This window comes from Metarhizium robertsii, assembly GCF_000187425.2.
Source record: "Metarhizium robertsii ARSEF 23 chromosome Unknown MAA_Scf_3, whole genome shotgun sequence".
Classification (NCBI taxonomy): Eukaryota; Fungi; Ascomycota; class Sordariomycetes; order Hypocreales; family Clavicipitaceae; genus Metarhizium; species Metarhizium robertsii.
Window position 1 is genome coordinate 3,516,218 of NW_011942171.1, and position 14,892 is coordinate 3,531,109.

At 51.8% G+C, this 14,892-nt stretch overlaps 4 protein-coding genes across 4 annotated transcripts; 2 read left to right on the forward strand and 2 right to left on the reverse strand.

Annotated features, from left to right (window-relative positions):
* Positions 1 to 411: 411 nt before the first annotated feature.
* Positions 412 to 1,836, reverse strand: MAA_03367 (uncharacterized protein; the record flags this gene model as incomplete). Its single annotated transcript, XM_007821365.1, has 3 exons — positions 412 to 991; positions 1,080 to 1,558; positions 1,642 to 1,836. The coding sequence occupies 3 exons, from the start codon at positions 1,834 to 1,836 to the stop codon at positions 412 to 414; spliced, it is 1,254 nt and encodes a 417-aa protein (XP_007819556.1).
* Positions 1,837 to 3,121: 1,285 nt separating this feature from the next.
* Positions 3,122 to 4,213, forward strand: MAA_03366 (hydrolase; the record flags this gene model as incomplete). The annotated part of the gene is made up of 3 exons (XM_007821364.1): positions 3,122 to 3,487; positions 3,616 to 3,969; positions 4,040 to 4,213. The coding sequence occupies 3 exons, from the start codon at positions 3,122 to 3,124 to the stop codon at positions 4,211 to 4,213; spliced, it is 894 nt and encodes a 297-aa protein (XP_007819555.1).
* Positions 4,214 to 5,473: 1,260 nt separating this feature from the next.
* Positions 5,474 to 10,751, forward strand: MAA_03365 (clathrin heavy chain-like protein; the record flags this gene model as incomplete). Its single annotated transcript, XM_007821363.1, has 4 exons — positions 5,474 to 5,560; positions 5,662 to 6,033; positions 6,097 to 10,329; positions 10,392 to 10,751. The coding sequence occupies 4 exons, from the start codon at positions 5,474 to 5,476 to the stop codon at positions 10,749 to 10,751; spliced, it is 5,052 nt and encodes a 1,683-aa protein (XP_007819554.1).
* Positions 10,752 to 11,449: 698 nt separating this feature from the next.
* MAA_03364 (dipeptidyl aminopeptidase) lies at positions 11,450 to 14,254 on the reverse strand (the record flags this gene model as incomplete). Its single annotated transcript, XM_007821362.2, has 2 exons — positions 11,450 to 11,547; positions 11,605 to 14,254. 2 exons carry the CDS (start codon positions 14,252 to 14,254, stop codon positions 11,450 to 11,452), a joined length of 2,748 nt encoding a protein of 915 aa, XP_007819553.2.
* Between the last annotated feature and the right edge of the window lie 638 nt (positions 14,255 to 14,892).

Here is a 14,892-nt window from a genome sequence, read left to right on the forward strand (position 1 = left end):
TTGTAATTATGGCGTAGATGTACGTTTCTACTTCAATGGTGGTATATAGTCTGGCGGAATTTGCCCACCAAGAGGTATATATGGATATACTGTAATACAGTATAATATAGAGCGCGATAGCTAAGTACCGGGTTTGTTAATGATGGCTTCTTATTATAGTCTTGAGATTGATTCGACCACAGATTAATATACATGAGCATACTACCATATATCATGATATAGTGCGTGGCAGCCGAGTATCCCTTCTACTTAATACTTGGTCGCTATATATTGTACATCTTGAAATACAAACAACAGCCATCATGAGACTCATCAAGCCAGGGTTATCGTTCAGGACAATAGAAATACAGCCGAACTAAATCTGGCCCGATTTGCATATTCCAGGCCATCAACACTCCTTTCAAAGCAAAATCAGTGTCTCCGCGACGTTGAGCTCGTAAAGTCTCTCTGCACCCGGATCCCCTGTAATGGGATATCGTCATCGTGGCTTCCGCCGCCCTTTGCCGTGTAACTTTTCACAGAATGCCCATACCCCTTCTTCATGTCTGGGCGGAGGCTCGGCTCCAACGCTGCCTCTGGGGTTTCGCTTCTCGAGTCCATGGCGTGCGAGACGACGCTTTCCGATTCCGCGTTGTCCGGCAGGCGGCAAAAGGGGCTCTCCTCGCCTTGGTGACCATCGTCATCGCCGTCCCGGGTGCTAAAGTTGGTCAACGTATTCAGTCCGCTCTTCAACTTGGTCTTGTTGCCGCCGGAACCACCAAATGTCGGCGGAGCGTTGGTCTCCCTACTGGGCACACTCGCGGTTCGTGTGAGGCCGAACGCTCGCGCGCAGCAAAGCGCAATGGGGAGAAGGGTAGGCAGGCATGCCGACACGATGCCCGCCGACATTTCAATGGCTGTCCATCCCACCGTGGGGGCGAGTGTGTATGTCGGGTCCTTGGCCGTGTACGTGAAGAGGACGCTTGTGCGGTAGGCCGACGCAAATACGACACTGCGAAATGAACAAATCATGTCAGAATGGTAACACCATCTTAACAGAGCGTGGCGGAGAAGTGGTGAAGTCGGGGGGGGGGGCTTACAAGAAACCAAGGCTGAAGGCGAGTGTGAGACCGATTTTCTCGGTTTTCCGCAGCTGGAGCTTCCATATCTGGGGAATGGGCATCAGCAGGATGACGAGGTCGGTGAAGATGGTGGAGGCGGCGTTGGATATCCAGGTGCCGACTTGGTTTATGCATCTTCCGGGAATCTGCGGATACCACAGCTTCTGAACCGGTACGCAGATGAAGATGAATAAGAAGGTGATGCAAATGACCCAGGCCCAGACAAAGGCCCCGACGACCCAGGCCATCTTCTTGAAGTACGGCAGGCGGAAGATGCGATAGTACATGAGCAACAAGCTCATCTTGGTCCAGCCTAGATTCCACGCATAGAGAACCTCGGCCACGACCAACCACTTGGCCATCATGACGATGTCGGCCGGGTCGACCTTGTCGGCATGGAGGCCCATCCCGGACGAATACATGGCAAAGATGAAGCCTACAACAACCAGGTTCCAGCCCTGGAGGGGGGGTTTTATGAGAAAGTTAGCCGTACATGTTTGGCAATGAAATGTCTCGGCCGGAACGTTGTTTGCGGGCTCACCATGGAGAACATGATCATCTTATCATCCAGCCATAGTTGCTGGTGTTTGATGTGACGACTGAGAAGACGCAGTCCGACGGCCGCCAGCGCCAGGACTGTCACAGCAACAACGACTTGCACAGTCCACGGCTGCAAATTGTGTGCATCATAGCCCGGGAGCCCAGGTAGCTTGGACTCGGAGTTGTCAGATGCCATCAGTTGCCATCCAAGGGTAGCCAACACCAGAATGCGATGTTATCCTGAGAATGCAACACTTGACGGAACAAATGAAACTGTCTGGTAATATAGCCCCGGCTTTATGTTAAGAACCACATTGCCGTTTTCCATCCCTTCCCCTTCCCGAGGTACAGGAAACTCCTCGTTGTAGGGACAATACATATTTCTGCCTGTCAAACGGCACCTGGGTTCGTCCCGGCCATCCATCCCCTGAGCGACTGACTAGAGCACTTTTGGTCCCTGGCGGCCATGGGATCGTCGTCACCTATCACCATCATAGAAGCTCGGGAGACCCATATTTGGAGGCTTGACACATCATTTTTGTCTGCCCAAGTCGGGATAGCGGGCCAAGCGTGATGGACAGCTTGTTCGTGGCAGGTTGGGAGTTGTATCCGCTTTTGGTGACATACATGTATGCCAGGATTCGGCCCAGCCAACTCAAGTCTATGCCGATATCTTGTCTGCCTGCCCAGTTGTCCAAGGTAGTACAAGTCCCGTATGGCAGGCAGTAATATGTATAATCCCCCAGCTATGGCACACTTTGGTTGCAAAGATGCAGCCCACTGCGCCGGCAGTTAGCTGCCAACTTGAAAACGACCAAACTCAATTGATTTCTTCTCCAGTGCCGCTAGCGGTGCGTGCCGTCCACTCCCGTGATTGGGATCAACGAGAGAGAAATACTAGTCGTAATATCAAATTGGCGCAACAAGTGGAGTGACGGCAACAGCACATGTGCACTAGTCATGGCTTGCCTCCAGAGCCTGTCGAGTTATGAGGCACCCGCTTGATCTGGTGGCAACCACGTCCATGTCCATCCAAGAAAAGAACGCACTTGGCACTGTGCAGGGTTGATGATGTGCCTGCCTGCCTGCCACACCACAATATGTACGTCGACGTACTCCGTACTCCGTACAACGTTGTACAAGACAGGAAATGTGGTCCGAAGCCTGCCTTGGTTCAGAACTTCAGACTCTGTAAGAGGCCCTGCAACGGCCACGGGCTTCGATAAATCTTATTCAATAGATGGTGGATCGGCCAACAAGCCACGAGATGCTTAGCCGTTAGATAAAGTCGCTAGGCCCGGCCACGTTTTCTGTCATGTCAAGTATGTAGTATAGCATCAGGGATGCATGCCGAGGTCGCCGGATTCGGTAAAGAGGTGCTGGTTTCACAGGGCGGCAGTTAGCATCATTAAGAACGAAGCCCTGCCCAACGAAACCTCTTGTCTCTTTTCCTTCTCCTCCGTCACATTTCCTGCATCGCCATGGCGGCAACCACAACCATCAAGGTCCCACATCTCGGGGGCATCGACGCTGGATATCGACTCTCCGACGGAGCCATCGATGCCACCAAGCCGACCGTTGTGCTCATCAACTCCATGTGCACCACGTCCTCGCTTTACAATGTCCAGTTTGAGAACACGACGCTGACGGATGCCGTCAACCTGCTTGCCATCGAGCCCCTCGGCCATGGCGCCACACGCTCTGCCTCGGAGCACTTCACATACTGGGACACGGCCACCATGGCCCTCCAGGTCATGGATGCGCTCAAAGTCAACAAGGCTTTCGCCGTCGGAACAAGCCAGGGCGGATGGGTGGTCGTTCGCATGGCCCTCCTGGCTCCAGACAGGGTATGTTTTGTCTCCCCACGTCCAAGGTCCGCTTTATTCCTTTGCCAGCGTTTCATTCCTGATTCCCAAAACGAAAGAAAATCACAACATGCAGCCAAGATGTGACAATCAAGTTGAACCATTCCTAGATCCTTGGGCTGCTTCCCCTCGGCACTTCGATGGACTCCGAATCAGCTGCTTCCCGAGAGAAAGGCTGCTGGGACCCCCAGAGCCAGCTTCTTCCCTTCTATGATAGCTGGTGCAGCGCCACGCCTACTCCTGACTTTGTCGTGGATGAAGTGTGGCGTGGCATGGTTGCCCAGCTGGGCTTCTCGGGAACTGTTGCGCCAGAGATCTTGTCGTTCTGGGACGAAACTCTGAAGAAGGTCTACTCTGGGGATGAGGGGCGCAGGAAGTTGCGCATGGCCTTGGTGTGTCTGCTGGAGAGAGATGGCTTGCTCTTCCGACTGCGAGATGTCAAGTGTCCCGTCCATTGGCTCCAGGTATGTTTCAATCATTCATCTCAGATCTTTGGACCTTTGTGTTTGTCCGCTGACGCCGAGTGACGCGTAGGGTGCCAAGGATCCGGTGTTTGGTGATGTTGTGCCCAAGGAGCATATTAAGCTGTTTACGAGTGCGCCAGAGGCGACGTTGACTTTTGTTGAGGGCGGTGGTCATTACTTGAATGCCACCAGTCCCAAGGAAGTTGATGAAGCCTTGCTGAACATGGTCAAGGCGTATTCTTAGATGGCATACTCCGTAGATACGAGCTTGTTTGGTCTACAATTGGCCCGAGAACTTTCCTTTATATACGTATATCTACGTAGACTCCAAAACAATCTCGCCATTATCATGCTCTGAGCTGTTCGCAACTCCAGGCTGTCTCTACCTGTGAGGGTTAACGAATGCAGTGGCAGATGCTGGACACTTCCTGTCATCGAGGCAACCTCGGACTGATAGACTGACTTGCAATAACAGACACCAACATTTTTCCACGATGAGCCTGCGAATGCATGTATTACGGGAGATAGACTCACTGTCATGGTCAACGATATCTACAACTTCTCCTGGGACAGACGACAACAGGTCGAGTTGACTGATGTCGTTGGTATCTGACAGTGCCCACAACTTTAAAAGCGAGGACCATCAAGTGTTCATGACGTCTCCACTCCGAGCAGAGCTGTGGGAAGCAATCACATGTCTTAGGCAGCAGTGACAGCGCCCGATAGCTCTTGGGTGTGGGCAAAAGAGGGGAAGACAGATTCATTGAAGATGAAGACGATGCGACAGCAATATTTGTGTGCAATTGGAGAGTGAGACTGGCCATGGCACGAAAACATGCCCAGGCACGCGTAGAAAGTTGTCGACTCCCAATTGAAGCTGCAACTTTTGTGCCATCCGCGCCTGCTTGATGACGTTTCACGTGCCAGATGGGACATTAGCAGCATTTAGCATTGCATTTACGAGAAGCTATTGGCTTCCAGTGCGCTGCTGGAGCGGAATTTCTTTGTTCCTGCAGCTCTCAATTGGCTCACCCCAAGCCTGCGCCCCCACATGGATGCTGTTGGCCTGCTCGCCTGCCCAGGTTCGTGAAGAACAGATGGCCCAAAGGGGGACCTAACCTTTACCTCCTTTACCCTCTCTGAACAACGAAATCATCACCACTTTCATCTCCCTCTACGAGTCCATCTGCTTGCCACCAGCAGCTCACGGACGCGACTCCCACCCGCACTCTTTCTTGCTTCTACCGGTCCTTTACTCGTTCAATTTTTTTCGGCTCACGTTGTCTCGTCCTGCAGCTACTTTCCCGCTTCCCGCTCTTGCCGTTTGGCGCATGGAAGCTTCCGTCAACTTCTCCTGTCGTTGCTGAACCCACATTGACAGCATCATCGGGACATCGGCCACGAAACAGTGGATTTGCGACAGATTACTCGCATCCATAGCTTGAGGCTTCGAGTTTTATATCCAGCCTGGTTCAACGTGACGTAACAGCTGAACTAAGGCGCAATGGCGCCTCTGCCCATCAAGTTTCAGGAGTTGGTCCAACTCGCCAACGTTGGAGTGGACACGCAATCAATCGGCTTCAACTCCTGCGTAAGTACCACTGACCGTCCGCATCTTTCTAGACTGGCCAGCAGCAAAAGATTGAGCAAACATGGCATCAACGGCTAACAGAACCTCGGCCTTGATCTTAGACACTCGAATCCGATTCATATGTGTGTATCCGTGAGAAGAAGAACGAGGCTGCTCAACCCGAGGTCGTTATTGTTGAGCTCAAAAATGGCAACAACGTGACGCGAAGGCCAATCAAGGCCGACAGTGCCATCATGCACTGGAACAGACAGATCATCGCCTTGAAGGCCCAATCACGGACGTTGCAGATTTTTGACTTGGAGCAAAAGAAAAAATTAAAGTCATGCACCATGAACGAGGACGTGCAGTTTTGGAAGTGGATCAGCGAGTCTACTCTGGGCCTCGTCACGACCACCAGTGTTTACCATTGGGACGTCTACGATGCCGGACAAGATGCGCCTTCCAAGGTCTTTGAGCGAAATGCCAACCTCAATGTTCGTTGCATGAAACTATTTCCAGACAAGACAGTACAATCTGAACTAATACTTGCGCAATAGGGCTGCCAAATCATCAACTACCGTGCTAACGAGGACGGCAAATGGATGGTGGTGGTTGGTATTTCATCCCAGCAGGGCCGTGTAGTCGGTGCCATGCAGCTGTACTCCAAGGATCGTGGCATCAGTCAGGCCATTGAGGGCCATGCCGCATCATTTGGGTCACTGCGCCTTGAGGGTGCTCCTCAAGACACGAAGCTTTTCAGTTTCGCCGTTCGAACAGCCACCGGTGCCAAGTTGCACGTTGTCGAAGTCGATCATGCCGAATCCAACCCAGTCTTCCAGAAGAAGGCTGTTGAGATCTTCTTCCCTCCCGAGGCAACCAACGACTTTCCTGTAGCCTTGCAGATTTCTCAAAAATATGGTGTCATCTTCATGGTCACCAAGTATGGTTTTATCCATTTGTACGACCTTGAGACCGGTACTTTGATCTTCATGAACCGAATTTCCAGCGACACAATCTTCACCAGCTGTGCCGACGACGAGTCATCCGGTCTTGTGGGCATCAATCGTAAGGGCCAGGTTCTTTTCGTCACTGTTGATGAAACCACAATCATCCCTTACCTTCTCGAGAACCCTGCCAACACTGAGATTGCCATCAAACTGGCCTCACGGGCTGGACTGCCTGGCGCGGACAACCTTTATGCGAGACAGTTCGACCAGCTGTTCAACTCTGGAAGTTACCTGGAGGCTGCCAAGATTGCCGCCAACTCCCCACGCGGCTTCCTCCGCACCCCCGAGACGATTGAGAAGTTCAAGAGGCTCCCCGCCCAGCCTGGCCAGATGGCATTCACCCTCCAGTACTTTGGTATGCTCCTCGACAAGGGTGGCCTGAACAGACATGAAACCCTTGAGCTCGCCCAGCCTGTTCTGCAACAGAACCGAAAGCATTTACTCGAAAAGTGGCTCACGGAAGGCAAGCTGGACTGCTCCGAACAACTCGGCGATATGGTTCGACCTTACGATGTCAACATGGCATTGACTGTCTACCTCAAAGCGAATGTGCCTCACAAAGTGGTCGCCGGCTTTGCAGAAACCGGTCAATTTGACAAGATTCTGCCTTATACCGCTCAAACTGGCTACCAGCCCGATTACATCCAGCTCTTGCAGCACATCATCCGCAGCAATCCCGAGAAGGGCGCTGAATTTGCCACGGCTCTAGCAAACAATGAGCAAGGCTCGTTGGTTGACTTCGAGCGTGTTTGTGACATCTTCCAGGGCCAGGGCATGATCCAACAGGCCACGGCCTTTCTTCTGGATGCTTTGAAGGACAACAAGCCTGAGCATGCCCGCCTCCAGACCAGACTCCTAGAGATGAACTTGATGAACGCCCCCCAAGTTGCTGAGGCTATTCTGGGCAATGACATGTTCACTCACTTTGACAAGGGCCGCATCGCCAACCTCTGCGAGCAGGCTGGTCTTCCTCAAAAGGCACTTGAGCTGTATGAGGACCCCGAGGCTATCAAGCGCGTCATTGTCAACATTCCCGGCACCACCAACTTCAACCCCGAATGGTTTAGCAACTTCTTTAGCAAGCTTTCTGTTGAGCAATCGCTTGACTGTCTCGACGCTATGTTGAAACACAACATTCGCCAGAATCTTCAGTCTGTTGTCAACATTGCAACCAAGTACTCTGAGCTTCTTGGTCCTGTTCGTCTGATTGACTTGTTCGAGAAGTACAAAACCGCAGAAGGTCTCTTCTACTACCTTGGCAGCATCGTCAATCTCTCCGAGGACCCCGATGTCCACTTCAAGTACATCGAGGCCGCAACAAAGTCCAACCAGTTGAATGAGGTCGAACGAATTTGTCGTGACAGCAATTACTACAATCCTGAAAAGGTCAAAAACTTTTTGAAGGAAGCCAGACTACCAGAACAGCTTCCCCTCATTATTGTTTGCGATCGTTTCAACTTCGTCCATGATCTAATTCTATACCTGTATCAGAACCAGCAGTTCCAGGCCATTGAGTCCTATGTCCAGCGTGTTAACCCCGGCAGGACTCCTGCTGTAGTTGGCGGCCTTCTCGACGTCGATTGTGATGAGAATATTATTAAGCAGCTACTCGGCACCGTCAATGCTCAGCAGATCAATATTGATGAGCTAGTGTCTGAAGTAGAGTCGCGCAACCGATTGAAGCTCCTTTTGCCCTTCCTTGAGGCTACCCTCCAGTCTGGTAACCAGCAGCAGGCTGTTTATAATGCTCTGGCTAAGATTTACATTGACTCGAACAACAACCCCGAGAAGTTCCTCAAGGAGAACGACCAATATGATACACTCACAGTTGGTAAATACTGCGAGAAGCGTGACCCCAACTTGGCATACATTGCCTACTCCAAGGGCCAAAATGATCTAGAATTGGTCAACATCACCAACGAGAACTCCATGTACCGTGCCCAAGCGCGCTACCTCTTGGAACGATCAGATAGCGAGCTGTGGAACTTTGTCCTCAGCGAGAACAACATCCATCGTCGATCTGTCGTTGACCAGGTCACTGCTACTGCTGTTCCCGAATCAACAGACCCTGCTAAAGTGTCTGTTGCTGTCGCCTCCTTCCTTGAGAACGACCTTCCGCTTGAGCTCATTGAGCTTCTTGAGAAGATTGTACTTGAACCATCTCCCTTCAGCGACAACCAGAACTTGCAGAACCTCTTGCTGTTCACTGGTGCCAAGGCTGACAAGGGTCGTGTTATGGACTATATTCACAAACTTGACAGTTACAATGCGGACGACATTGCCACGTCGTGTATCGATGTCGGTCTGTTCGAAGAAGCCTTTGAGATTTACAAAAAGGCCGACAACAAGTCTGCTGCTGTCGATGTTCTTGTTGAACATGTTGTCAGCATCGACCGATCCCAGGCTTACGCTGAGGAGGTTGATATTCCCGAGGTCTGGAGCAAAGTTGCCAAGGCTCAGCTTGACGGGCTCCGTGTACCCGATGCTATCGACTCTTACATCAAGGCCGACGACCCCAGAAACCATGCTGAGGTCATTGAAATCGCCACCCACGCTGGCAAAAACGAGGAACTTGTCAAGTATCTCCGCATGGCGCGCAAGACTCTTCGAGAACCTGCCATTGACACCGCTCTTGCTTTCTGCTATGCTCGTCTTGATCAGCTCCCCGAGCTTGAAGACTTCCTCCGAGCCACCAATGTTGCCAACATCGAGGAGTCAGGCGATAAGGCCTATGAGGAGGGTTTGTTTGAGGCCTCCAAGATCTTTTACACCAGTATCTCCAACTGGGCCAAGCTTGCGACCACTCTCGTCCACCTTGGAGACTATCAGGCCGCTGTGGACTGCGCCCGTAAGGCTAACAACATCAAGGTCTGGAAGCAGGTGCATGAGGCATGCGTTCAGAAGAAGGAATTCCGCCTCGCCCAAATTTGTGGTCTCAACTTGATTGTGGACGCTGAGCAATTACAGACTCTAGTAAAGGAGTATGAGCGTAATGGCTACTTCGATGAACTCATCAGCCTTCTTGAGCAGGGTCTTGGCCTTGAGCGTGCTCATATGGGCATGTTCACAGAACTTGGCATTGCTCTGTCCAAGTACCATCCGGAACGTCTGATGGAGCACATCAAGATCTTCTGGTCAAGAATGAACATGCCCAAGATGATCCGGGCGTGTGAGGAAGCCAATTTGTGGCCTGAGCTGGTATTCTGCTACTATCACTACGACGAGTTTGACAACGCCGCCTTGGCTGTTATTGAGCGACCCGAGAACTCTTGGGACCACCAGCAGTTCAAGGAGATTGTAGTCAAGGTTAACAACCTCGAAATCTACTACCGGGCTATCAAGTTTTACGTAGAACAACATCCTTCATTGCTGACCGACCTCCTGGCCGCCTTAACTGCTCGTATCGACGTCAACCGCGTCGTCAAGATATTCCAGAAGAACGACAGTCTGCCTCTGATCAAGCCATTTTTGCTCAACGTCCAGTCACAGAACAAACGCACCGTCAACGAGGCTGTGAACGACCTACTCATCGAGGAAGAGGACTACAAGACTCTAAGAGACTCTGTACAGAACTACGACAACTACGATGCTGTCGAGCTGGCTAGCCGTCTTGAGAAGCACGACCTCATCTTCTTCCGTCAGATCGCCGCCAATATTTACCGTAAGAACAAGCGCTGGGAGAAGTCAATTGCCTTGTCTAAGCAGGACAAGCTTTTCAAGGATGCTATCGAGACTGCTGCGATTTCTGGCAAGGGGGATATTGTTAACGATCTTTTGCGATACGTAAGCTCTGGACGCACCCCATACCTTCTAATTTGCAGAATTGTCCACTAATTCATTCCTAGTTTGTCGATATTGGTCATCGCGAGTGCTACACTGGCATGCTCTATGCTTGCAACGAACTCATTCGACCCGATCTTGTATTGGAGCTGTCGTGGCGTCACGGCCTTCAGGACTTCACCATGCCATATATGATCAACATGTTGGCTCAGCAAACCAAGGAGATTGCGTTATTAAAGGCTGACAATGAGGCTCGCAAGGCCAAGGAGAAGGAACAAGAGAAGACTGAAGATAACACGCCCATTCTTGGCGCTGGCCGCCTCATGATCACTGCCGGACCTGGCGGCAACATGGGCAGCCCTTCCCCCGCACCATACCAGCAATCAAACGGCTTTGCGCCGCAACCCACCGGCTACGGATACTAGATGCAAGTGCCGGTCTGGGCCTGGTTTCCTGCGTTCTGAACGCCTTATCACACATGTCAAGTTGCTGATACGTGCGCATATTATAGCATGCAGAAGGATGCTGCGCAGGTACCCAGTGGAACACCTTCAGTAGAGGAGGGTGATTCAGGGATGTTATTGAATTCATGAACCCGTAATCATTCATGTTTAACGCGGTGCCTAGAGATAAAGAAAGAAAAGGTGACAGGGCCAGATACATCAGGAGGACAGCCTGGCTGGTCTTTTTTTTTTTTTTGGCTTTTAATACTTCTTTTTAAAGAGGCACAAGGCGGCAAAGGAGCGAACTTCGAATCTGGCACGATTAGTAATTAGTTTTGCTACAGCTAGACTGGAGCCAGACATTTGGAGTTAGATGAAGGCTCGGGAGTAAATCCGAAGCTACTGTATGTTGTATGATAGTAATCAATTTGCATTTTTGTTGTCAAAGGTGGATTATCTGTGAACTCAGTTGCTCATCCGTCCTATCCATGCAGAAGGACACACATATATACATCGACGAATCGACGAATACACCCGCATGTTGTTATTGTGAGCACCTAGTGGGTAATCGCGCTTCTATTCCAAGTACTTTAAAGATCCAACGCCAACTAGCAGTAACATACACTCGAATTCACGCCTAGTCGGCTTGCGCGCTCTAAACATCCCAATGTCACTAAAAATTATGATACATGCCGCCTCTTCTTGGTGTCAATAGGCTTTGGGTCCGCTATCTTGAGCCATTCGCCATTGAATGCATTGACGAGCCAATTGTTTAGTCCTGACAGGTTAGCGTGGGCTCAATATCCAACTGTATAACACGTCGATTCGGACTTACTATCATACACCATCCTGTTGGCGCCGTGGAATGCAATGCTATGATCGCTGTCTGGGAACACGTGCACGTCATAGTTCTCTATGCCTGCTAGGTCCAAGTAATCGAGTAGCTTGAGGGAGTTCTGGAAGTGGACATTGTCATCTGCGGAGCCGTGCATGATAAGGAAGCGCTTGTTCATGCCGAGAGCAGTGGCGTTCCGAACGGCTGATGCGTCGTAGCCGGCGGTGTTGTCTTGCGGCAGACGCATGTATCGCTCCGTGTAGATGCTATCGTAGAAGCGCCAGTCGGTGACGGGGGCCACGGCCATTCCGTAGGAGAATGTGTCTCCGGCGTCGACTTCGAGCGTCTTGAGGGTCTGGAAGCCGCCGTAGGACCAGCCCCATATTGCGAGGCGGGAAGGGTCGACGTAGGGGAGGGAGGAATAGTGCTTTGCGGCGGCGATGTGGTCTTGGGCTTCGAGGACGCCGAGCTGCGAGCGGACAACGACGCGGTGCTGGCGGCCGAGAAAGCCGGTGCCGCGGGGGTCGATGGTCACGACGAGGTAACCTAGTGACGAGGCGACATAGGACTGGAAGTCGACGGCGAACTTCTTGGTGACGGTCTGGGATTTCGGACCCGAGTATTGCTGAAAGAGAATAGGATACTTCTTCTTGGGGTTGAAATGCGGGGGCCGACGCTCGAGGTAGTTTACGGATATGCCGTTGGGCAACTGGAGGGTGCCGTATTTGAGGATGGGGAGTTCGTGTTTTTTCGCCTTGTCTGCGAGATCGGCGTTGTCTTCGATGGTGCGGGAGAACTGGATGGGAATGGAAGGTGTGGAAATGACCTTTTGGTATGGGATTTTGGGGCCTTTGTAGGAGAGGAGGGCGAAGCCAGAGCGTGAGGAGAAAGACACAGTGTAGTAGCCTTCGGAGGAGGTATTGGTGAGGGGTGTCAAGTTGGTGCCGTCGAGTTTGACTGAGTAGACGTGGCGCTGGATGGAGGACTCCTTGGTGGCGACAAAATAGACGAGGTTGTTGTTCAGGTCAACTGCTGACGGGGCATCTTCAACTTCCCACGAGCCGGATGTGAGCATGATTGGCTTGGGATTGTCAATGGGAGTGAAGTAGCCGATGTGCTCGTAGCCCTCGTGAATAACTGTGTCTACGTAGCCGTCTTGTTGGCGGCCTTTGCTGGGATCGGCAGGGATGTATGTCATGGTGTGTGAGATTTCGAACCATCCGCCATCGATTTCGGCAATGTTGATGCTGTTGACGATTTTGGCTTCACGCTGTGAGGGGTCGACGAGGATGACTTTGAGGAAGTCACCGATGCGATTGGACTGCTTGAGCAGGACTTTGTTGCCGGCCCAGAGGACATTGGAGATGATACGGTCGTGGTCGGGAAATTCGTCGGGGGCGGAGATGGAGAAAACATCGCCTTTTGAAACATCATAGTACTGGACATCGACAACGGGGTTGTGCGCTCCTGGTTTAGGGTACTTTATCTTGCGAATCTCTGGGTATGCCTCCTCGCCCACGGCGGGTTTCTTGCCCGACGGACGCTGGATATAGTACTCGATCGCATATTCGGGCACAGCCGTCTCATTGGTTCGCAAGAATGCAAGGTACTTGCCATCGTCAGACCACCAGGTTGCTGAGCGGCCGGCGAAGACTTCTTCTTCGTAGACCCAGTCGGGGATACCATAGAAGTACTCTGGCCCTCCGTCCTTGGTAATTTGCACCACATCATTGGCCTGGTTCAGTCGACGGATGTAGATGTTGTTGTCCATGGTGAAGGATATGGCATCACTTGTGGGACTCCAGTTGGCCAGCTGGACCTTGGCGTTGACATTGTCCGGCACAAGAGGCTGAACTTGGGCAGTTTCGACGTCGAGGATGAAATAGGTTGCCTGGAAAGAGTGGCGCCAGTTCTTTTCGCGTTTGACGGCCAACAGAACCTTTTTCAGGTCCGGACTTGGCTCGTTCCAGTCAGGCCGCTTGATTTCACCATGATACATAAAGTAAGGGTCCCTCATCAATACTCGCGGCTTGGCAGGCTGAGTGTCGGCGGTTTGGCCGGCGTTGGTATCAGTACTTTCCTTGTCGGCACGCACATCCTCTACAACCAAGTAACCGTTTGCAGTATTAACTTCGAGCAAGAGACCATCACCGCCATCAGGATCTGCTATCCAGCTGATGCTATGGGATCTGGCCGACCAGAACCCCCCAAACACTTGGTCCATGGTGACGGCTTTGCCGGATCCTCTTGAGTTGGCATCGGGGTCATGTTCTGAGTCGCTCTCATGTTTATAGGAGCCGGACAGTACAAAGATTCCCAATCCGGCAAGCCAAGCTCCAACAAAAACAGCACCAATTATTATTAATATTCGTCGAAAACCCCTATCCATGGGCTGGCGTTGCAATGGGACGCCTGGAGGCCCGAGGAAAGCGCCCGTCTCGGAGGCGTTCTCGTCGAAGTCGCCTTCATCTTTCGTTGCCGGTAACAAGTCTCGTCTAGCAGAACGGCTAGCTGAAGGGTCCCTGTCCATCTCTTCTTGGATTCGATCGAAGACGAGGCTCGTGGTTGAAACGGAGGAGAGTGAGTCTTGGGAAAGGCGCGACGTCGACGGCCGTTGGCTCTCTGGATCGTCTGTGAATGGTGGCGCCATGACTGATTAGCAAATGCAGTGACGGCAACAATGGCAATAGCACCGCGTTTCGTGCCCGGTAGCTTCTAGCCTGCTGCAGCTCGATGCGAGGGCGGTTTATGCAGCGAGACCAGGGTTCGCGGGATGGATGGAGGCGTAAATTGGCCTTTGCTTTTGGGAAGTTATTCACAATGACAATGGCAACATGGTGATCCCCACGTAGCAGCACACATAAATGGCAATAGCGCAAGCTAGATGTGGACTTTGGTCCGGGACGTTGATGTTTGTTTGGATCCTATTCAAAGGTACTTGATTGAGGCCAGCACGGGTAGCGCGAGACCAAGACTGGCGGTTGCATGCTCAAGTGTCCTGTTCGGGGTCTCAATAGGTGATGTGGCGTTATTGGCTTTCCCGATGCGATGGGGCGAGACGGACGGGGCAGGTACCAACGTACGGAAAACGGAGTGCGGAGTACAAAGGCCAGAACCCAAAGCCAAAGCGCTCCCTCGTCGTGCAGAGGACCGACGAGCAGTCACGAACAGACACGAAGCCTGCTTTTCTATACACGACTTGTTCTACATTGCTATGTTTTGCGTTCTTGCATGGTTGCACATTGTCTTTAACGCTGTGCCATCAAGTTCCTGCCTTCATCCTCTCCG